The sequence below is a fragment of the Corythoichthys intestinalis genome, chromosome 3 (genome assembly GCF_030265065.1).
Source record: "Corythoichthys intestinalis isolate RoL2023-P3 chromosome 3, ASM3026506v1, whole genome shotgun sequence".
Taxonomy (NCBI): Eukaryota; Metazoa; Chordata; class Actinopteri; order Syngnathiformes; family Syngnathidae; genus Corythoichthys; species Corythoichthys intestinalis.
This window is the reverse complement of record NC_080397.1, coordinates 4,658,225-4,682,272: the sequence shown is the minus strand read 5'-3', so window position 1 is coordinate 4,682,272 and position 24,048 is coordinate 4,658,225. Positions and strand designations below refer to the sequence as shown.

General features: G+C 41.8%; 1 protein-coding gene across 3 annotated transcripts in view; it reads right to left on the bottom strand.

Moving 5' to 3' along the window:
- The window catches only part of fras1 (Fraser extracellular matrix complex subunit 1), a 451,829-nt gene that overhangs the window by 190,962 nt on the left and 236,819 nt on the right, over positions 1–24,048 (bottom strand). For all 3 annotated transcript variants that reach the window (XM_057831795.1, XM_057831797.1, XM_057831798.1), the window contains one exon: positions 6,525–6,668. In XM_057831795.1, the coding sequence (XP_057687778.1) occupies positions 6,525–6,668 (144 nt within the window). The remainder of the gene's footprint in view (positions 1–6,524; positions 6,669–24,048) is intronic.

Genomic DNA, 24,048 nt, shown 5'->3' with positions numbered 1-24,048 from the left:
ATTGACTATCGCCAGCTGAACGATATCACGATTAAGAACCGTTATCCACTCCCGTTAATGTCATCAGTTTTTGATCAGTTGCAACAAGCTAAGGTGTTCACAAAGCTTGACTTAAGGAATGCTTACCACCTAGTTAGGATACGGGAGGGGGACGAGTGGAAGACGGCTTTTAACACTCCAGATGGCCATTATGAATACCTTGTGATGCCGTTTGGTCTTACTAATGCCCCTGCCTTCTTTCAGACATTGATTAATGACGTTCTACGTGAATTTTTAGACCGCTTTGTATTTGTTTATTTAGATGATATTCTGATCTATTCACCTGACCTAGCCACCCACCAGCAGCATGTAGCCACAGTACTAGAAAGACTCTTGGCCAACCGGCTCTATGTTAAGGCAGAGAAAAGCCAATTCCACGCCGACACCATCTCCTTCCTGGGCTTTATCGTAGCCCCTGGAAGGGTTCAGATGGATCCGGCTAAAATCAGCGCTGTGGTTAACTGGCCAACCCCCGATAGCCGCAAGAAGGTCCAGCAATTCCTGGGATTTGCTAACTTCTATAGGCGGTTTATCCGAGGCTTCAGCGCAATAGCGGCTCCCCTCCATGCTCTCACTTCTCCACAGGTGCGGTTCTTGTGGACCCCTGAGACAGAGGCCGCCTTCCAGACCCTCAAGACCCGTTTCACCACAGCACCTATACTGAACATGCCTGATCCCCTCCGCCAGTTCGTGGTGGAGGTTGACGCTTCGAATGAAGGGGTTGGGGCCATCCTCTCACAGCGTTCTGAACAGGACGGAAAGACTCATCCCTGTGCCTTTCTTTCTCGCAAACTCTCCAAAGCTGAGCGGAACTATGACGTGGGAGACCGAGAGTTATTGGCAGTGAAGACCGCTTTAGAGGAGTGGCGTCACTGGTTGGAGGGGGCGGAGCACCCTTTCCTGGTCTGGACAGACCATAAGAACCTGGAATACCTTAGGACTGCTAAGAGACTAAATGCTCGTCAGGCCAGGTGGGCGCTCTTTTTTAATCGCTTTTCGTTTTCCATCTCTTACAGGCCGGGGTCCCAAAATAAGAAGGCGGATGCGCTCTCTCGTCTCCACGACCCTGAGCCTGTGGCCAAGGAGCCTGAATGCATCCTACCACTGAACTGTGTGGTGGGGGCGGTGACTTGGCAAATAGAAAAGGAGGTTAAGCTGGCTAATGGGGGGGCCCCTTCACCGCGGGGGTGTCCAGAAAACCGTTTGTTTGTCCCGACCGACTTACGCCCCCGGGTGTTTCAATGGGCTCACTCCTCGCCGCTTTCCTGCCATCCGGGAGTTCGGCGGACCATGCACGCCATCTGCCGGAGGTTCTGGTGGCCGGGCATGGAGCCGGAGGTCCGGGAGTACATTAAGGCATGCTCGGTCTGCGCCCAAAACAAGAGTTCGAACCGCCCACGCATGGGACTGCTACAGCCGCTGCCCATCCCCTCCAGGCCTTGGGCAGAGATCTCCATGGACTTCGTCACAGGACTCCCAGTCTCAAAAGGCAACAACACTATCCTCACAGTGGTCGACAGATTCTCAAAGATGGCCCACTTTATCGCTCTACCAGCCCTGCCCTCCGCCAAAGATACTGCTGAGATCATGATGCGGCAGGTGTTTCGGATTCATGGGTTTCCCAAAGACATCGTTTCTGACCGGGGGCCCCAGTTCGTGTCCCGGTTCTGGGGGGCCTTTTGCAAACTGATCGGAGCCAAGCCAAGCCTCACCTCTGGTTATCATCCGGAATCCAACGGCCAGACCGAGCGCCTGAACCAGCAGTTGGAGACCGGCCTCCGGTGCCTAGTGTCCCAGAACCAATCGACATGGAGCGACCACCTGGTCTGGGTCGAGTTCGCCCATAATACGCTGCCCACCTCAGCTACGGGTATGTCGCCGTTCAAATGCGTGTTTGGCTACGACCCTCCAGTTTTCGCCGCCGAGGAGCCGGAGGTTTCGGTCCCCTCCGCCCACGCCTTAGTCCGCAGATGCCGGCGCATCTGGGAGGCTGCTCGTCTGGTCCTTGCTCGTCAGGGGGACCGAATGAAGAGAATGGCAGACCGTCGACGACGCCCGGCACCTTCATACCAGCCGGGGCAGCGGGTCTGGCTCAGCGCTCAGGACCTCCCCCTTCGAGCTTCGTCCAAGAAGCTGGCACCCCGCTTTGTTGGTCCATTCCCCGTCTCCAAAGTGGTCGGACCGGCAGCTGTTCGACTACGCCTTCCCCGCACCCTTCGGATCCACCCCACGTTCCACGTGAGCAAAGTGAAACCCGTGGTGGAGAGTGCCGTGCTGCCGACTCCATCCCCGCCACCCCCACTGGAGATCGACGGTGGCCCCGCCTACAAGGTCAAGCAGCTATTGGCGGTCCGGTCCAGGGGCAGGGGACGTCAATATCTCGTTGATTGGGAGGGATACGGCCCCGAAGAGAGACAGTGGGTCCCCTCCCGCTTTATTCTTTGCCCTAGCCTCATCAGAGACTTCCACAGGGCCCATCCAGAGCTGCCTGGCCCGTCTGGGATCCAGTCCTAGAGGGGGGGGTTGTGTCACACCTGGGTGAGGGTTGTCACGTCTTGGTATATTCTCTTCCTGCTTTATTTTGAAGCCTCACCCTCCTGTTTCCACCACTCAACCTTCCTGCTGTCTCACCTGTCTCTGATTATGATTACCAATTGTTCCCACCTGTATCCTATTCATCATGTGCTTAAATTGTTTGTCACTCCCTAGTCTCGTGCCAAAGTGTCTTCGTCCTTCGTCTTCACTACAGCCCAGATTCATAGTCAAAGACATTCTACGTTGTGAGTTTATTCATAGTATTCTACAGTTTGTTTTTTATGCTTAATGCAAAGTCCTTTGTTATAGTATTCTACTCCAGTGCGTTTTTTGCCTGGCTCTCTTGTTTCCCGTTTGTACCATTTAATTTCATAGCCTGTTATTTCCTCCTTCTGGAGCGCCCTCAGTTTGTTACTGCTTCTGATTATTTGTGTTCATTAAAAGACTGAATTCTGCACTTGAGTCCGCTCCATTCCGTCCAAGTGTGACAGTTGGAAAGCAAACCTGCACCCACTTGGCCCTCTCTGAAATCGGTTTGACACCTGTGCACTAGCGGTCTCCAGTGGAAATTCATTGTGTAAGTGAGAGGTTGTTCTCAGCAGCGTGAGCGTCAGAGCGTGAATAGAATAGAATAGAATAGAATAGAATAGAATAGAACGCCTTTATTGACATTACACAAAGTGTCATGAGATTCAAAGCTGCCCCATGGAGTGCACACACACTTACACAAAGAATGGAAATAAAAATAGAATAAAAAGTATGGACACAATGAGACACAATTGACACGTTTACATGGAACCAAATATTCCAATTACAATCGGAATATTTGTTCAAACCGAATAAATGTGTTCCATATAAACACCTCATTCGGAATGAACAGGTCCAAACCGAATGGAATTTCATTCCGATTCACAGGGGTGGAATATTCCTTTTCCCAAACCGATTAGAAGTAAAATTATATCATGTAAACAGGGAAGCGGAATGGTGTCTGGTTGCGTTCTTTCTGCACATGCTCCGTACTGACGTGGTGACGTCACTTTGTGACGTAAGTAACGTCACTTGCAACATGGCTTCCAAGCACAGCGCACCTAACTGGAGTCCGGCGGAAAGATTGTATTTAATTCAAACTTTAATTTAATTCAAACTTTAAAAGAATTGAATATAATTGCTCGCTTAGACGGGCGTAAAACGAGGAACAGTGAACTATTGAAAAAAGTTCACGAGAGGTTACACGAAGCCGGAATAGACCGGAGCGTTGACCAGATTAGAAACTGGTGGAAAACCGGCTACTACAAGGCAAAAGGGCAAAACAGCAGAAGCGGATACGACCCCACAAACACAACAAGTGGGTTAAAGTTAAAACAGCAGCACTCCGACGATCGATCTCCATGTTTTGCAACGTGGCGCTTTGTTTTGATTAATCTGCGCATGTCAGACGGCAGTTGTCAAACGTCCTTTCGGAATAAAGGCAGTCACATGTAAACGCTGGATCGGAATAGATGAAGTGACATGTAAACAGCTGATCTGAAATTTCCATTCGGAATGATTTGAATCGGTATGAATAAAAGTCAGCATGTAAACGTGGCTAATATAAAAAGACTTGTAATAGTGATGTTCTTGCAGTTCAGGTAAGGTGACCTGTGATAGCAGCATTCATGGACTCAGTCAATGAAGTATTTAATAAAAAGAAGCATATTTCTACAGTGGTATGAAGAAGTATCTGGCCCTTTTGGAATTTCTTTCTTTGTATTTGTCAAAATTACACAGATGAAAATACAGTGTCTGCTTTAACTAAAATGACCAAACATTTCTCAGTTTTCATATTTTAATGAGGATAGCATGCAAACAATGATGGGAGGGGGAAAAATGAGTAAGTGAACCCTCTGCCTAAGGAGACTTAAGGAGCAATTGAAATCAATATTTACCAAACATTGTGTGCCCAATCACTGATGAGTGGTTTAAAGCTGTCCTGCCCACTATAAAACACACACCTGGTAAGAAATCTCTTGATGAGAAGCATTGTCTGATGTGCATCATGGCTCGGTCAAAAGAGCTGAAACAGTTAAAGCTAAAAAGGGGATGGATGCTGCTACAATACGATGATCCAAAACACAGAAGTAAATCAACTTCAGAATGGTTTCAGAAGAACAAAATACACGTTCTGGAGTGGCCAAGTGTAAGTCCAGGGTTGAACCCCATTGAGATGCTGTGGCATGACCTAAAGACAGCGACTCATGCCAGACATCCCAGAATCTGACTGAACTACGGCAGTTTTGTAGAGAATAATCGGCCAAGATTAGTCCTGATCCAAGTGCCAGACTGATCTGCAGGAAGTGCCTGGTTGAAGTTATTGCTGTCAAAGGGGGGGCACAAAACATTAAATGTGACGGTTCACTTACTTATTTTTCCCCCTTCTGTCATTGTTTGCATAATATCCTCATTATATATGAAAAGCTATAAATGTTTGGGTGGTTTTAGTTAAAGCAGACACTGCTTTTTCACCTGTGTGATTTTGACAAAGATCAGGTCACATTTGATGGTGATGTTGTGCAGAAATGTGAGAAATTCCCAAAGGTTCAGATACTTTTTCATACCACTGTATGTTATTCTTGTTTATAAATAATTCAGACAGAGTGAAACAGTAACATGTTCAAAACTTTTGTTAAAAAAAACACCTTTTTTTGGTATCAGATTGGGACTTTCAAAATTGGGTGACTCAGACTTGGGTGCAAAAATATGCGATCGGGACGTTCCTAGTCCATAGAGCTACCTTTCGAACTGACTAACTTACCAAGTGACTAATTCCTGAACTCATAATTTGCAGCATGAATGGACTAATTGATGAAAAAACTGACTACACGCCAACGTATCAATGGATTGACTGACTAACTTAGCGGTTGAACAGTCACACATCCTAATTGCGATCAAAGCGCAGGACACGGAAGAGTTCTTTAACCAGCATGTTCCAGCAAGTCTCCCTGAGGGAAGTCAATCCTCCAAATAGAAATCATCCATATTCATATTTCGCCTCCTCATTAGCGCCACAAAGATTTTCAGCTAATGGTTGTGTTTTCTTTTCGCATGTTTGTTTTTGGCATCTGTGAGGAACGCCGACGTCATCACTTATTTGATTTTTTGTGATGTCGGCTCAGCGGGGAGGCCAAGCAACTTTACGCCTTCACTTTGCTGCTAATACTGTGGCCTTTTTATATCAGAAAAATAAACACTTTTGCTAAGGCTGGCTGCTTTTTGCAGAGCACTTAGTGACGTTTCGTTTGTCTCAAGGTCCACCCATCATTCAGGCAATCGTTAATAGGCCAACTCGACATAATGTATACAGGTATACACTCCAACATACGTTCGGAAATTTACAGACTCACATTGTTATTGTTGTACACTGTGCACTTCCATTAAATTCAAATTGTAAAAATCTTGCACAGATTAACAAATGTGTTTTTGTGTTTGTATTTTACACTGTATTTATGAATACATAATATTCTGTCAAAACTAACGTCTTTTTCTGTATATTATGGTATTTATTTTCAATCGTTTTCATCTTAGACTTAACTTCATTTTGTTTATTCCAGTTTTTTCGAGTTTTTCTTGAACATAATATTACAAAATATTTTGAGAGAATTGCATTTAGAATGTTTTTTTTTTTTTTTTTTACATCTATTGTCTTGGTTTTGTGTGAGGATTACCTTCAACCATTATTATTAATTTTGATTTGTCATATTTAATTTTACACAAAAATGTATTGTCAAATACGTACATTTTTTACATTTGTTTTCACTCATACTCAGTAGTGTAATTCCTGATTGACACGTTGAAAGGAGTGAGTCACAATAATGATGCCACGTTCCTGTTAAGGTTTTCTGATAGGATTGTGTTAGTGTCCATCAGCGGGGAAATGTTGTAGGCACGCAGGCGGTAAAGTGAGCGACACTTACCGTGACAAATGCCATCTTGACTGTAGAATGCGCTGCTGCAGTCGGGAACGCACTCGCCATTTTTGAGCAAAGCGGCAGGGTCAGAACACGATAAGCACTCCTGCGTGCTCGGGCCGATACACTCCGAACATGACTCGGAACAACCTAGCGGAAAAATGCAAGAAACCACAATAAACGACAAACTCAAAAAAAACTCTTGCTACTTATTCGATAAAATGTTTTGTGGCCAAGGCCCTCAGCTACAGAACGCTAGGTGGACATTCGTTAAGTAAGCTTTAGCTTATTAGGATTGAGGGAATAATGAGATGAGGGCCTCATAAAAGAGAAATGAGAAAAGGAGCATTCCAAGACACAATGAAAAGAAAAGTGCATTGAAAACATGATGACGAGAATAGACTAGCAAAGAGATGAGATGATGAGAAAAATGGTTATGAAAATAAGAGCATGAGAAGACATGATCATGAGAAAATGGTACCATAGAAATAAAAAAAAACATATATTATTAGTAAGGGTGTAACGGTACATGTATTTGTATTGAACCGTTACGGTACGTGGTCCTCGGTTCGGAACGGAGGCATTCCGAACGAGTTTCTGACGTAATGTAAAGTGCTGTCAAATTTAGACTCTCAGAGTGTTGACTGTAAAATGACGAGCGGTCAGATGACTTTTGTTAACGCTGCCTTTATTTGGTTAACAAGACTCAGGCACAATACAACAAACACGCAGGTATGCAAGCTCAAACAACAGCCTAATAGTACTACCGTGTATCGGATTAGCTGCCGTAAAGCAAGTGTCGTGATTGCCGCAAATGTAAACAAAGCGCTGCATAATGGATACATGTCAGACAGCGGCTAGTTCGGGTAGCCCATCAGCAGCGGTGACGTCGTCTGCCCGTCTGGCGTCAATCAGAGTACGCCACGTTGGGTGGGGAGGCAGCCAGCTGGCGGACGCGGCGATCAGATGACTGACAGTCTCAAAAAAGATAACAATTAAACGTCCAGGGCCGTCGCACCACTCAGAAGTGCAGTGAGCAGCGTGGGTAACGGTTAAATGTAAACATGGAAGCAGGTTGGCCCTCTGGGTGGGGAATTCAAATAAAAAAAGAATAGAGATGGAACAATTCTAAGAAAATGTAAATAAGTTGGTTTGCCTCAGCGGTTGGCTAGAGGATGAGTAGGGAAGAGGGCCACATTTATGTGTACACTACACACACTTTGCACACATTATAAATAATACTGTTTCAGTTACTGTTCTAAGGCTCTGTTGTGTGTTTGATTTTGCAGAGAAAAAAAATGTCTTCAACAGAAAGAATGTTAATGGCATCTTGTGGATTTATTGTTATAATCAACAAATACAGTACTTATCTACAGTATGTTGAATGTATATATCAGTCTTGTGTCTTATCTTTCCATTCCAAAAATAATTTACAGAAAAATATAGCATATTTTAGAGATGGTTTGAATTGCGATTAATTACAAATAATTTTTAAGCTGTGATTAACTAAAAATTTTGAACGTTTGACAGCCCTAATAGACCCTACCCACCGACGTCACAAAACCACGTGCTCGCTGTATGGTTCCGCCCACTTGTCCGTCATTCTGTCTCTGTATTAGCATTGGTTTCAATTGATCGAGGAATTTAAAATGCATTTCATGGAAGACCCGGTGCTTTCTGATGCCGTAAACTCACTGGATGTGTTGCATAAAAGGCGTTATGTGGAAAAGCTTCGTTCTATACAGTCGCCAGATCCATATTTGATGCCCAAATCGATGTTTTTCGACCCACTGTCTTCGCCCTGTCTGCCTGACATCTGCTACGCTGATATTTACAATTATCTTGTCCACACAAAATCAGCCTATTCTCACGAAAATTTGAAAAACTTCAAGAGCTTGGAGGCTTATAAATACTTCGTTGCTGGTTGGGTGAAACAGGTCCTCGTCCACAAAAATTCGGCAGGAATCTATCTTGTGCTTGGAAAGGTGAGTTACGAAATTTTCAATTCAAAATCTTTTGTTATTGCTAACATCCACTGTCAAGTCTAATGTATTTCATGTCGTTTGTCAATGGAGTTAAGGCTTTTAATGTTTATATGGTTTAGCGATAGCACTCTCACTACATACATACGTGTATGTTGTCTGCGATTAGCCTAGCAATGATCTTAATTGTGGTTATTTGTCAGCCCAAAACCCTCTAAGTATATCTTAAATGCATCTTACCGGATATAAAATGACTACTACATAGTCTGTGGTGATTTTTTGGTGCCCAGTTTTCACGTCGAATTGCAGCCGTCCATTTCGCTCTCCTCTTTGGATCCCTCGGAATACGGTAAAACTTCAAGTCTCTCCTTCCATCTTCTCTGTTAGTGCAACCAACAGCCACACACGCCTTCACCATTTTGATTATTAATGTTAAGGAGCAGAAAAACACGGCGTAAATAGGAGGAATGTACGTAGCCGTAACAGGTTAACACTATGTTTTGACGGACAATTGGGCGGTACCATTCAGGAGTTGTGACGTCATGTGGGTAGGGTCTATAACCCTTACTTTTCGAGGCTGTGGTCATAAAGTTAATATAAGAAACTTGAAACTGTTCAGTGTTGCAACTGTTCAATTTTGCACAGTATATATTAAAAAAAAAAAGTCTTAGCTAAAGTTATTTTTTTAATTTTGTTTTTCAAAATATCTACATTTCAAAATATTGTATTTTCTATTTTTGAGCAGAATTCTAGCTTTGAATAGGCTAATCTTCCTACTGTTGAAAGCACAAAAGTGTGTAATAAACAACTAGCACATTTATATTTTGCATTTTGTTTTCTTACTGTACCGAAAACGAACCGAACCGTGACCTCAAAACCGAGGTACGTACCGAACCGAGATTTTTGTGTACCGTTACACCCCTAATTATTAGGGATGTCCCGAGCCGATCACGTGATCGGAAATCGGACCGATCGGGCCATTTTTCAGAGGATTGGAATTGGGTGAAAACGATTTCTGCTACACATAATTAAAAAAAAAAAAAAAAAACTATTGTGCTGGCTAGTCACCATAGTTTAGAGCCATTTAACATTTTACAGTACGTTACTGCCACCTGGAGGTCATAATAATTCACTGCATCTACTGTGTGACGCAGTTTGGAACACATGCTCATTCACTTTTACAGTACACAGCCTGTCGGTCGCATTGAAGCTGTTGAGTGCTTTACAGGGGTCGACAATATAAATGGCCTCGTGGCCCGGACGTACTTTTAAAACCATCAGGACCACCAGACTGCTCCAACCACTGGCCTGGTGCAACCAGTACAAATGATGCGTTGATTCAAATAAAAAAAATCTTATTTTCACATTTGTCCCCAGTGGAAATTTGATTCCCGATCCAAGACAACCTTACAGTCTATGCAGCCAGCCGTTGCTCTGTGTGGGGCATAAACACTGGTGATTAATTATCAGTATCTCAGTACCTACCAAACGTTATGCAGTACTACAAGACATGTTTGTGAAACCCCCAGCACCCGGCCGAGCACCAGGGGAAAAAAGACCGAGCAAAAAAGATAAAGTCACCAGAGGATATAAGGGAATGGGAAATCCAAAATGAAAAGAAAGGGGAGTGAAAGTTTCAGTCCTAGTGGCGAGACCGCTGAAATTGGCTCGGTTACGATGAGCGAGAAAACAAGGTTTAATGTGAGGTGTGCAGATCAATGCCCACAAATGCAGACAAATAAGTTAGAGAATAGTTAACGAGTTGTATATCCTTAGTTGTCCCCATTTCTGTTCAATCGGGTTGTTTGCTGCGGGGGAGGAGAGTGATTGTGCCACAGCTACTGGGTGCTAAAATGTTTATGCAACTACATGCAGTTCACAGTGGTATTGTTAAAATGAAAGAAATGGTAAAATGTTATTTTTGATGGCCAGGATTAGATAAACCAATAGAAGAGACGGGAAAAACAGTTAATCTTGCCAAAAGATTCGCAACAATCCACCTGCAGTCCCACTTCATCCTTGGGATTTTCCTCAGGACCCTTGGTACCAGGGTTAGGGTTAGGGTTTGGAATTTTTCATATTGACTTTGCGGGGCCTTTCGTAAATCAAATATTGCTGGTTGCTATCGATGCCCAGATGAAGTGACCAGAGGAAGCTATCATAAAATCGGAAAAGATAACTGAGAAGTTAGGAGAGATGTTTAGCCGTTTCGGAGCCCCTGCACAACTTGTTTCAGATAACAGACCCCAATTTGTGCCAGAAAAAAATGGTTGAATTCCTGCAAGCCAACACATTCAACACATCAAGTCAGCTCCCTATAACCCGGCAACCAACAGCTTGGCAGAGTTTTTTTCAGACCCTCAAACATGCTCTCGAATCATCACAAGACAAGGTACAATACATCAGAGACTACACAAATTTCTCCTCAAATACAGACCATCTATGCATGCAACTAACCAAGGTATCGCCAGTGAGCCTAATGTTTTCTTGGGAGCTACGTACTGGCATGGACCTACTGAAACCACCAACCCTGAGAGACATTGTTCAAATGGATCAACGGAAACAAGTCAAGTACAGATACCTGCATTCCAAGAACTGAGTTTTTGGACCTGGTGACTCTGTTATGGCCCGGCGTTATCAGAGTAAGGAAAAGTGGGCCCCAGCCACCATCATTGCTCAGACTGGGCCTGTTTACTACACAGTTCAGACAGATGATGGTGTTTGGCGTCGCCATGTGGATCAATTGTTGGGGACACCAGGCACTACTCCAGAACTGTCTAGTGATTATGATGACTATACCAGTGTAATTCTACCAGAAATGTCTAGCTTACCGGATGTGTCAAAACCAAACAATCCCGCTGTAATTATGTCTAATTCATTCATTCATTCATTCATTTTCCATGCCGCTTTTCCTCACGAGGGTCACAGAGGTGCTGGAGCCTATCCTAGCTAACTATGGGCAAAAGGCAGGTGCAACTGGTTGCCAGCCAGTCGCAGGGCACAATGAGACATACATACATTCACATTACCTACGGACCTACAAGGAGAGGAAACCGGAGTTCCCGGAGGAAACCCAGGCAGACAGACCCTGGAGAACATGCATACTCCAACAGGGAGGTACCCTTGATCTCAGAACTGTGAGGCGGATGTGCTAACCACTCAGCCACCGTGCCGCCGTGTCTACTTTAGACAATGCACAAATGGAACCTGCAACGGTATTGGTACCTGTTTCCACAAGTGAAAAGTCTGAAGCAGCTGTTGCATGTGACAGGCGACTGCCTGCTGGATTGGGTTTATAAATAATAAGTAAGATTGGGCAGGAGGTTGTTTTGTGTTTGTTTCTGGGATGTGTTTTGTATGGGGGGAGGAGACGTAACATATTTATGTTACACTGCTGTTGCCATAGCTGTGCACTCCCTGTGGGTGTGGTATTACAGTAAAAAGGAAACTCTCTGATGTGCACATGTGACGTGAAACGCACTTAATAAATAAGTGTTGTTCCACTCCAGTCTCGGCCCCGTGAACAAGACCCCAAGATACTGCATGAACCCCTCCACTTGGGGCAGGATCTCATCCCCGACCCGGATAGGGCATGCCATCCTTTTCTGACTGAGGACCACGGTCTTGGATTTGGAGGTACTGAGCTTCATCCCAACCGCTTCACACTTGGCTGCGAACCGCTCTAGTGAGAGTTGGAGATCAAGGCTTGATGAGGCCAACAGCACCACATCATCTGCAAAGAGCAGAAGATGCAATGCAGAGGCCACCAAACCGGACCCACTTAACCCTTCGACTGCACTTAGAAATTCTGTCCATAAAAGTTATGAACAGAATTGGTGACAAAGGGCAACCTTGGCGGAGTCCAACCCTCACTGGGAATGAATTCGACTTACTGCCGGCATTTCTGACTGTAGGGGATAGGTACTTTTCTCGCAGACACCGTATAACTGTTTCCATTAGTCACATTCATTATAGTAAAGCATTTAATCACAGTTTAAAGAATGCCCTTTGACACAGGAAAGTGGACCAGCTTATCAGCCCTTGCCTGGTAAACAAAGTAAAAGACGTCAGCATCTCTTCGGCGGGGTCAGGACACCCTTGCCCTACCAAGGCAACAAGTTGATAGCTGGGCGCCTTGGATGTCAAGACATGCCTCAGTTTCCGTGGCAACCCCGACCCAGCCACGAAAGATGACACACGAAATTTTCCGCCCAAACCTGCCCCAGACGGATTATCCCAAGACAAAAGCCTCCCGCCTGGCCCACTCCACCGCAGCTGTCAATCAACCAATTTGAATAAAATTGTCGATCGAGGCCTGCTTAAGTAAATCTGATGTGCATGTCAGAGGTCCATCTGCTTGCAGAGCTCCACCGTGAACAACGTGAACATTCAAATGCTAGAAGAAACTCAGCAGTATCCGGAGGAGAGTTTTGAAATTGGATTAAAAGCAATTGTGAATGCGAGCATTTCTGTTGGTATAAGCCTGATGGAAGTGAAACTGTTTGTTTTGGATTAGCTCACATTTGTTTCAAGCAGGTTGGCTTGAAAGACGCTCCACAGAGAGAATTAGCGACAAAGACGACGAGTAAGAGGCGGCTCGTCGCCTTCAACTTCGACCATGCGGAAGGAGCTTTCTCATCTTTTTCCAAATGCTATCTTCAATTAATTCAGTGCTTCTACATCAATCTTCATGCCACCTCAGTATACTGTAATTTTACTGTATGCTTTCTGATGATTTTTAGCATTGCAAACACTGTTGTTTTGGTAGCCCTTTTAATTTCTTTTTTAGTTTTAGTCTTTTGGACAAAAATATTTGGCTTTTTGCTGTCGTGTTTTGGCTATTTGCTGTTATGTTGTGGCTATTTGCATTCGCGTTGTGGCAATTTGGGTTGGTGCGTTTGCCAATTTGCAATTGTGCTTTTGCAATTGGGGATCGTGTTGTGGGAGGTTGCATTCATGCTTTTTTCTTTTGCAAAGCGTTTGAAATTGGGGTTCATGTTTTTTCTTTTTGCAAAGTGTTTGGACTTTGCATTTCGCCTGACACCTCTCGAGTTTACTCAGTTAAACACTAAAGAATTGAACTCTTCATCTGCCATTTAAGCTCCCATTCATAATTATACCGCTCATGTTTTGAAATAATGAAGTTGCCAAATATGGCTTCTCATCATGCTGTTTCCTCAATTGTCTTCTCGTGCTTTCAAAATGCACATATATTGCTGTTTTTTATTTGTAATAATCATATCGCTTCATAGTCCTTCTCTCTTTCATCCCATAATAGTCTCATCTCCAAGGCATATCTCTAGTCATTGTCATGACTTATCGCAGTTTTTCATGCCAAGCTCTCACTGTCTTTTTTCTTCTGGCTCTTTTCATTACTTGGTTCCCTTCTTTAATTTTTAATCTGCCTTCCCAGGGTGTTCTCTTCTCGTCATTTTATTAGCACTTTTTTGGATGCTTCCTCCATGTTCTCATTAGCTCAATTTTCGGTGATAGCCTAATCGCATATTCTCATGATGTAAAATCATAAGACATCATGCGCTTTCATGATGGCTATATACTATTTCCACATTGCCATTGTTTCATATTTTAATATTTAATCCTACTATTCTCATGATGACAATTTCATAGTGATGTGTCGTCTCATGGTGCTCTCATGTTAAACCCTCCACCCCCAATGGTTTTATAGTGTTCTTTCTTATGGTTTCCACCTCATTTTGTTCTCATTATACCCCATTAACCCCTAGCATCATTATTTTGTCAAGAGTCAAGAATCTGCATTGGACAAGGTGATAATGCTGGAACTTTTGTTTGGTGCTGTTCCAGTGAGATTTACAAAGACGACTGCCTGAAGAAAACATCAAAATTCCCTCAGTCCATGTCAGGCAAAGGCACTGGGGAGATGGCTGGGGTTAAATCTTCAATAAATGCACAAGTTTACATTGAAATTTTGGACAGTTTTCTTATCCATTCAATTGAAAATATTTTCCAAGATGACAATGCATCATGCCACAAGAGCTAAAACTGTTAAAGCATTCCTTGGAGAAACACTCATCCAGTCAATGTCATGGCCTGCAAATAGCGCAGATCTCAACCCAATTGAAAACCTGTGGTGGAAATCGAAAAAAATGGTCAGCAGCAAGGCTCCAATCTTCAAGGATGATCTGGCAACTGCAATCAAAGGGAGTTGGCACCAAATTGATGAAGAATACTCATCAAGTCCATGCCTCAGAGACTGCAAGCTGTCATAAAAGCCAGAGGTGGTGCTACTAAATACTAGAGATGTGTTTTGATTGTTATTTCTATGTTTGTTTCCATATTTTTTTCCTCAGAATGGAGTGATTTCATATTTGTTTCCCTGCAATTGCTCTATAAAAGTAACATTTACTGTCCACCACAATGTTTTTTATTCATTTCTTTTAGTGTTTCTGAATGCTAAAGTGTTGCACATTTGAAATAATTCATTATTTTTTCAAGCTTTTTATCTGAGTCTATTCTACATGATAAAATGTCTGAGTGAGTGCTTGTCCGAGACTGGTGATTCCATACTTTTTGCTAGGGGTTGTAGTCCCATGCCTTCATCTCATGATGCTCTCATTTTTCTCATAGAATGCACTTATAATATCAGTTTTGGGGATTGACACGGAATTCTGCGAATGCACCATTCAAGAAAGTTTATATGATCTATATCCAAAATTGAACAGGAAGTCAGCAATTTTGTTTGATGCAGCCACTTTTAGGACTTTCAGTACTTTGATTGGTACCTTAGACAGATGAGAAAAGCTTCTTGTTAAAACTTTTTTGTCCACGCGAGTGCAAAGCTTGGCTTTAAAATGTGATGATTGCATGAAAAAAGAATGTGTGAGGGCCCGCGAGCTTTAATATAATATTACAATGTATTATTTATGACTCTGTGTGCGTATACACTCTCTGTCCGATGTCGGGTTCGACCCATGAGGGGGGATTACGTGTCCTTTACCTTGGCCCTTTGCGGGGAAAGCAATTTATTTTTCCTGTGCAGCTGGAATCCAAAACGTTATCAGCATGCGTAATCTGAGTACACACAAAGCTCCACCACCACCACCAAATTATGCTAGACGAGGCGCGGACATGCGATTAGACCCTACCCACCACCACTACTACAGCGCACCAGAGCTGAATCTTTCATAATAAGATCAGAGCTTGGGCTATTAAAGAGAGCGCAGACAAAGCAGCTTTGTAAAGAGGATCAGAATCGAGCCGCCATAATATTAATAACAGGGATTTTTATTTTCCTGGCACAAGTGCTGAGTTTTAACAGTATATGCTAAAAAAAAAAAAAAAAAAACCTCTTCTCAAGGCAGGGCCGTCACTAGACCTAATACAAAACTGGGGCACAGCGGGGCACTGGCGAGCAGGCTAATTTTCTTTAAGCACTTATTTACCATAAAAAGTCACAAATATCCCTTTAAACTAAATATAATCAAACCAAAATACTGTACAAGTTTCTGTAAAAAAGTGACGTTTTTTTTGTTTTTCAGCCATCAGTATTCAAAATTGGGACATCCCTAGCGAATAGTCAATTCACCTCTGCTCATCCTCATCAACTTCCATCTCTCCTTCATGCCTTCCTACACTCTGCTGCTCTACTTTGTCTGAACAAAAATGGGGATCTATCACTGTAACTGTCATGGACTGTATTCTCCGCACTATAAGGCGCACTGTATTATAAGGTACACCTTCAATGAATGGCCTATTTAAAAACTTTTTTCATATCATAGTCCAGAGAAAAAATATGGAAGCGTTTTACCCAATAACAACACTTGAGGGCATGAGCGACATTTGAAAAAGTAAGTGTTATTCAGAGACTCACTGCTGTGATGTCAGCGCATGCGCACTTCCATTTTGAACGTTAGCCTTTTCTAACTGATGGGACAAAGTTTTGTTTGCTCCATAAAAAAAAGGAAAAACAGAAAAGCGAATAGCGTACCACACGAAAGCTATTTGTAGACCGTGATGTCGCCATCTTAACGCTCAAGTGGGACATTATACACACGGCCTCACATACAATCCATGTTATTTCTGCTTGTTCTCTCCGGCAATCTTTCAAAAATGAACATGCCGATCAAACGCTGCTGCTACGGAACTTGTAGAAACATCTCTTGACATTACGACATGTGAAGGATGTTTTCTTCATGCCTTTTCCGGAACCAAAAATTTGGAGGAAAAAAATGTGAAGAATAGATCAAATTGCGCGGACTTCCAAAAGACCAGTTTAACGCCAGCAAGGTGAAGCCATTTATATTTTATATGAAGTAAACATTTTGTTGGGGGCCATGGTCCTACAGAGGACGAAGAGGTAGGCCACTTTGATATTTTTACTTATTTTTTAGCGTGGCATTTTGCCGTGCTGCTTCTGTCTGACAATGAATGACCTGAAAATTTTTTTAAATGGTATCTGACTGCCACTACTACTTTTTCTGTTGTAAAAAAAAACATTTTGTAAGGGGAAAATGTAAATAAATTTTAGAACTAAGATTTGTTATTAATGAAAAAATTAAAAGTGTTCGTTGGCTGTCACTGAGTAGCATTTGTGATAGCTACACAAAAATAGCAATGTAATTTGGCCCCAAGAACGGTCACAGACGTAAGACAACCAGAGGATACAATATATAGGGTTGCAGCTATCGAATACTTTAGTAATCGAGTAATCGACTGAAAATTCTAATCGAGTAATCGGATAAAACAAATATTTTTTTTTAGGTATAGAGCAATTATAAATATACAGGAGAAAACGACATTTCATCTAATATTGAACCATTTTCAGTCAATCAATGTCTTTAATTTCGATGTACATTGTTGAAAATAGCCATGAATTGCATCTCAGATGTGACTAGAATTAAAAAAAAAAAAAATCACTGCTTTCACTCAAAAAACTTTTTGATCTTGTAAAAAATATATTCTTACCTAAAAATGCCATTATGCTTGATAACACACATCACTTAAAAGTTAGGTGTTTTTCCCACGTGTTTCAATTAAATTTCCATTTGTGTCAAGCTATTTTTAAGTTCTAGTTAAGTTTTAAGTTAGTCTAAACTGTAAGTCCTGATAGGATTTTGAGTTTTTGCAGTGTTCAAAATAGATGTATTGTAACATATCAAGTTATAATATGGCAGGGATATTTGCATGCGTTCCTGAATGCACCGCGTGACGTGCGGGGGTGAGGGAGGTGCGGGAGAGCGAGTGACGTGCCATCCTGTTGTGGTTCTGGCGGGTGCGTGTGTGTCGGCTTTTGCAACCCAACGAAGCAGGTGACTCTTTGTCAACGTTACAGTATGATACCTGCTATATTGGAGCACATTAGGGACCAGTGCTACTTGGTGTTTTATCCAGCAATGACGACTGAGCTAAATGATTGACAATTAGCAATATTAAGTTTTTATTTTACACCCTCATCACTCCACAGTGCTATGTTTTCACAGATTAAATAAAGCCTGTATGTAAGACATGTTAGCAACGCATCGACTGTGCTCATAATGTATACAAGCATTGCTCTCTGCAGGGCTAACGAGTGCTAGCGAGTGCTTTAAGATGGCGGCTGTTTATTAATGCCGCTGACTCTCTCATTTCGCATCTAGTTCAACATACATGTGATATCTACGAGACGCATCAGACGCTACCTGCTGCTACCAAAGTAGCATCACGCGGGCTACTTTTTAGCAACGTCGACGTAGTTTGTAGCGGCTGTTGGCTGCAGTGAGGTTTCTGTTTTTTTTTTTTAATTTATTGCTTATTCCTCTACGCATGTGACATCAGTGCGTTGTCCCGCATTAAAAGTAGCCCGGGCAAAACGTGATGCTTAGAGCTGGCAAAATTAAACGATTTCTCGAGGTGAATAAAATTACTCAGATCAGTTTTTAAACTTGAGTTACTCGTGTTGCTCGAGTATTCGTTTCAGCTCTAATACTATATAAGAAAGACGGGGCATATGGTGGTAAACGATAGTTTGTTGAAACAGGAGAAAGTCATTGTCAGTTGCGTAAGGCAGTGCACACAGGAAAAAAGGGTAGATAAAAAAACTAACTCTGGATCAGGTCGGCTTTTTTCCCCATCTTTTTCAGCCCTCGACACAAAAGCCATCTCTTTAACTGAACATTTCAATGTTCTTCCACATCTTTACCAGTGAATTTGGCGCCATGGACATCATTTACGGACAGACCGTCCGAACTACGTTATGTACCCATTAGATGGAGCTGTGCTCCGCGATGCTGTGAGACCTGTTGTGGCTCAATATTGATTCGTATATAAAGTGCACTGGATTAAAAGGCACACTCTCAGCTTTTGAGAGAATTTTAAGCTTTTAGGTGTGCCTAATAGTGCGGAAAACACAGTAATTCGTGTATCTCAACTAGTAGGTTATGACCTATAAGTGGTTTATGTTGCATTGGAGGGTTACCTAGCTTAAGTTTAGATGTCCCATAATACAGTGAGGACAGCTGCATATATAGTCCAGTGCAGTTTATCTATGAACAAATGCCGTTTTCGTGTCACATTGGTTGGGTGGCGGCTTATAGTCAAGTGTACTTTATAGTGCGAAAATTACTGTAATTCATTTGAAGTTGGTGGGGCAGGTTTGGCACCCTCCCAGTTCAAATGGATTGGACATGTGCCACTGATAAACTCATTTAAATTCACAAAAGACGGATGAAAAGAGGCACATGATTGGATGTCCATCATTGTCAATGGCAGTGAAATGGTTAACTTGCAAACTTGGGAAACGTGATTATTCAACAGCAATTTTTTGATCTATTCATTTGCATGTAGGAAGGAGTACTCTTTGAAACCATGTCTCAATAACAAACTGTACTACCCTATTCCATAGATCATCTACAAAGTACATAATTTTTCATTTTCCAAAGCATATTTTGCCAACTTTGCATGATTGTTGCTTTTAAAATGAAGACAAATGTTGTATTAGCAATAAAAAAAAAAAGCATGTGTTTGATGTTGTCTGTTGAGTCAACGCAATGCAAACGAATCCTCCAGTGACTTCTCAACTGTCACTATCAAAAACAGCAAAGTAGTTGATATAGTGCCGCTTTATGTAATCCAAACATTAAAGTCAAAACATTCAAATCGTCACTTCTCCAAAAAGTAAATATCAAAAAGGTTCATCTTCGTTTGGAGAAAACCACTGCAGAGATTTTATGTGCTACTTTTGAGTTGTCTCTGGGACTTGCCGATTTGCAGGTCCAGATGCGTTTTATACGGCCCACTTATTTGACTTATTAACATATTTCATCTTTGGTTTGCTTCCTTCTCACCTGTGTTACTTACATGAGTTACCAACAGGCTAATTACAGCCCTCTTTTCTATAAGAGTACAGTTGGTTAGTCATGTCAAGAGATGAAGCAAAAAAAAATGTTATAATTGAACTGCAGTGCTCTTTCCATGTGTAATGATGAATAAGTCAATTAACTATTTAATGGGTTCCATTTATCTATTGCACGGCAGTTTTTATAGAAATAGGACAAACCTATTAGGCCTTGTTCAGACTAGCAGCCAAAATCTGATTTTGTAGCCCATCCAGATTGAAACTGGATTCCTCTTTTGTAGTCTGAATACAGCTAGTCCCAGGGGTCCAGTCCCCTGGAATCTCGTCCGCCAATTTGTCTCCAGTCGTTTTTGTTTTGTTTTGTTTTTGTTTTTTAAATAATTTTGAATTTGGTTTTGTGATGCATGCTTTTTTTTTTTGGCGGAGGAACCATAGATCAGGAAGTACTTCCACAGGCGGGTAAGAGCATACCCGGAGTTTAAGGGGGGGGGGGGGGGGGGGGCAGGCCCCCACCGTGGCCAAACAGTGTCATTGCTGTAATTGACTTTCCTACAAATGATTTTAAAATTAAGAGTTTTCTGGTAAAATATTGTTTATAAAAGTTATAAAGCAATAAAACAAACAACGAAAATGAATGAAAGGAACAAAAAAAAGATGTTTTTATAATGGGTCAAAATTATTTTTCAAACAGATCATATGACTAGCACCTTAGACGGTCATTTGCTTTGTTTAGCCAAAACCACCATGGATACAGTATGCGTAATTTTTTCAAACCGAAGCTTTAAAAGTGACAACAACTACTGAGTAAGAACCAAGGATGAAAATGTGGACCATGAAACGCCAGAGAGCACAACCAAAATAGTGAGCGGAGTTTCAATTTGCCCCACTAAAGACGCTAATTGTCCAACAGAGCCAAAACCAATGAAGTTACCCCCGTCAAAAATTGTATCCCCTGGTCGTGGGAGCGCACACACACATTCGTTTTGAGTTATGTCTACTTAAACAATTAATTGAATCCAGAAAACAACCACAGTTATATATTTTGGACATCGATGTTTATTAAACTGGAGAAACTCGATACAGGACTTGAATTACAGTAAAAACAGTTATAGGTCATCCTACGAGTAAAACAGTAAAACATTGCCTTTTTTGCGTTCAGTACGTATGTTATGTGATACGACAGAATTTTTTTTTTTTTTTTTGATGTATGGGCCATGTTTTAAAACTTCATAGATAACTACATCACCAAAACACGGAAATCAAGCAAATCAGTGCAGCGCAGTGGCTCCGCCCAGGGGATACAATTTTTGACGAGGGTAACTACATTAGCACGATACTGGTGGGGGTACCATATTCAATGGATGACGATCTTGGCGAAAAGTATAGCTGTCCTAAGCAACCTGATTTAGAATTCCCCTAAAAAATGATGGGAAACAAAAAACACTCATTTTCAACTTATCATTATAAATATTCTTGAAAGTTAATTTTATTGTCGACATGTTGTGCACTACCTGCCCCAAAAGTCAAACTCTGCCTATGGGTAAGAGTGCATGTACACAAAAAGAAAAACTCTTTACGCGCACAAAAAAGAGCGCATGCGCGCAAGAGCAAGAATGCATTTGCTCCCATGAAGAAGTCGCGCAGCCGAGTGAGAGGGAGGGGAAAAATTACAGATGCAAGCCTGCGCACACATTTCTTGCTTGTGAAGCATCCATAAAGGCAACACCTGCATTTTACACCTTTGTACTGTCTATTGTGCGTTTTCAATTGGGGTCAAATACTTGGGCGAGTTTATGTGATTGTTTTTGGTAATGTTTGGACTCTAACTGATACATGCTAATTGTTTGTGAGGATTGCTATTGCTGTATCAGCAGCTAGTTAATAACACAAATTTAAATAGTGTACGCACGAATGGTATTTTTAGACCGCAAGGCTGCGTGACGTCACCATTGTAAACCGGAAGGGGGTCAATATAGAAGTGCGTTAGCTACAACCCATGCGAGTACTGCTAGTTTTCTGCCAGTACTCTTTCAAAAAAAGAACATGCCGAGTAAACACTGCTGCTATGGAACTTGTAAAAACGACTTTAGACATTAAGACATATGAGGGATTTTTTCATCATATGTTTCTCGAATCCAAAAACTTAGAGGCAAAAATGTGAACAATGGATCAACTTGTACGGATGTTCAAAAGACCAGTTTAACACCAGCAAGGTGAATCCATTCACCTTCATATGCCATAAACATTTTGTTTGGGGCCATTGTTCTGCATATGACAATACTGATCCACAGCCTGCCCCGAAGAGATAAGCCATTTTGATATTTTTACTTATTTTTTTAGCGTGGAGTTTTACTGTGCTGATTCTGTCTGACAATGAATGACCTGAAAAAAACATTAAAATGGTATCTGACTGCCACTGTTGTTACCTTTTCTGTTTTAAAGAAAAAAAATTAAGTAAGGGGAAAGTGTAAATAAATTAATAGAATTAAGATTTGTTATTAATGAAAAAATAATAGTGTTTGTTGGCTGTCACTGGGTAGTATTTGCGATCGCTACACAAAAAAAGCAATATAAATTACCCCCAAGAACGGTCACAGACGTAAGACAACCAGAGGATATAATATATAAGAAAGACAGTGCATATGGTGGTATAGGACAGCTTATTGAAACAGGAGAATGTCATTGTCAGTGGCGTAAGGCAATGCATACCAGAAAAAGGTGTCGATAAAAAAAGCTACCTCTGGATCAGGTCGGCTCTTTTTCAGCCCTCGACACTCGAGCCATCTCTTTAACTGAACAATTGTATGTTCTTCCACATTTTACCAGTGAATTTGGCACCAGGGACATCATTTTCGGACAGAATTGGTAGGCTTAGGTCAGTAAACATCTCGTTCGTACACTTTTTACATGCATCTAGCATGAGGGACAAATGCAAGTTTGTCCCTCCTAGCAACAGTTGCTAACGTAATTAATATTAATGAGCGAAGGTGACGTGTTACGTGCGGTACGCTATTGCTGTTATTGAAGATGAAACAGGTTTAATTTTATTTTTATTTCAGTTTCATTCTGGAAGTGTTGATGTCATGAGCAGCTCATCATCAGCAAACCATACGGACTTCTAACATCGTAATTTCTGAGCTTAGCTCGGTGTCTAGCTAGGATTTACAGTTGTGGTCAAAAGTTTCCATACACTTGTGAAGAACATAATGTCATGGCTCTTTTGAGTTTCCAGTTATTTCTACAACTCTGATTTTTCTCCGATAGAGTGATTAGAACAGATACTTCTTTGTCACAAAAAACATTCATGAAGTTTGGTTCTTTTATGACTTTATTATGGGTTAACAGAAAAAGAGATCAAATCTGCTGGGTCAAAAATATGCATACATGGATCTGAAAACGCGAATCATTGACTTGAACAAGTCAGGAAAGTCACTTGGAGCCATTTCAAAGCAGCTGCAGGTCCCAAGAGCAACAGTGCAAACAATTGTTTGTAAGTATAAAGTGCATGGCACTGTTTTGTCACTGCCACGATCAGGAAGAAAACGCAAGCTATCACCTGCTGCTGAGAGAAAATTGGTCAGGAGGGTGAAGATTCAACCGAGAATCACCAAAAAGCAGATCTGCCAAGAATTAGAACCTTCAAATTCTTCAAGATAACCTAACGTCATCAGCCCGAAGATTGGGTCTTGGGCGCAGTTGGGTGTTCCAACAGGACAATGACCCCAAACACACATCAAAAGTGGTAATGGAATGGCTAAATCAGGCTAGAATTAAGGTTTTCGAATGGCCTTCCCAAAGTCCTGACTTAAACCCCATTGAGAACTTGTGGACAATGCTGAAGAAACGAGTTCATGTTAGAAAGCCATCAAATTTAACTGAACTGCACCAAATCTGTCAAGAGGAGTGGTCAAAGATTCAACCAGAAGCTTGCCAGAAGCTTGTGGATGGCTACCAAAAGCGCCTAATTGAAGTGAAAATGGCCAAGGGACATGTTACCAAATATTAGCGCTGCTGTATGTATATTTTTGACCCAGCAGATTTGATCACTTTTTTCTGTTCACCCATAATAAAGTCATAAAAGAACCAAATTTCATGAATGTTTTTTGTGACAAAGAAGTATCTGTTCCAATCACTCTATCTGAGAAAAATCAGAGTTGTAGAAATAACTGGAAACTCAAGAGAGCCATGACATTATGTTCTTCACAAGTGTATGTAAACTTTTGACCACAACTGTAGC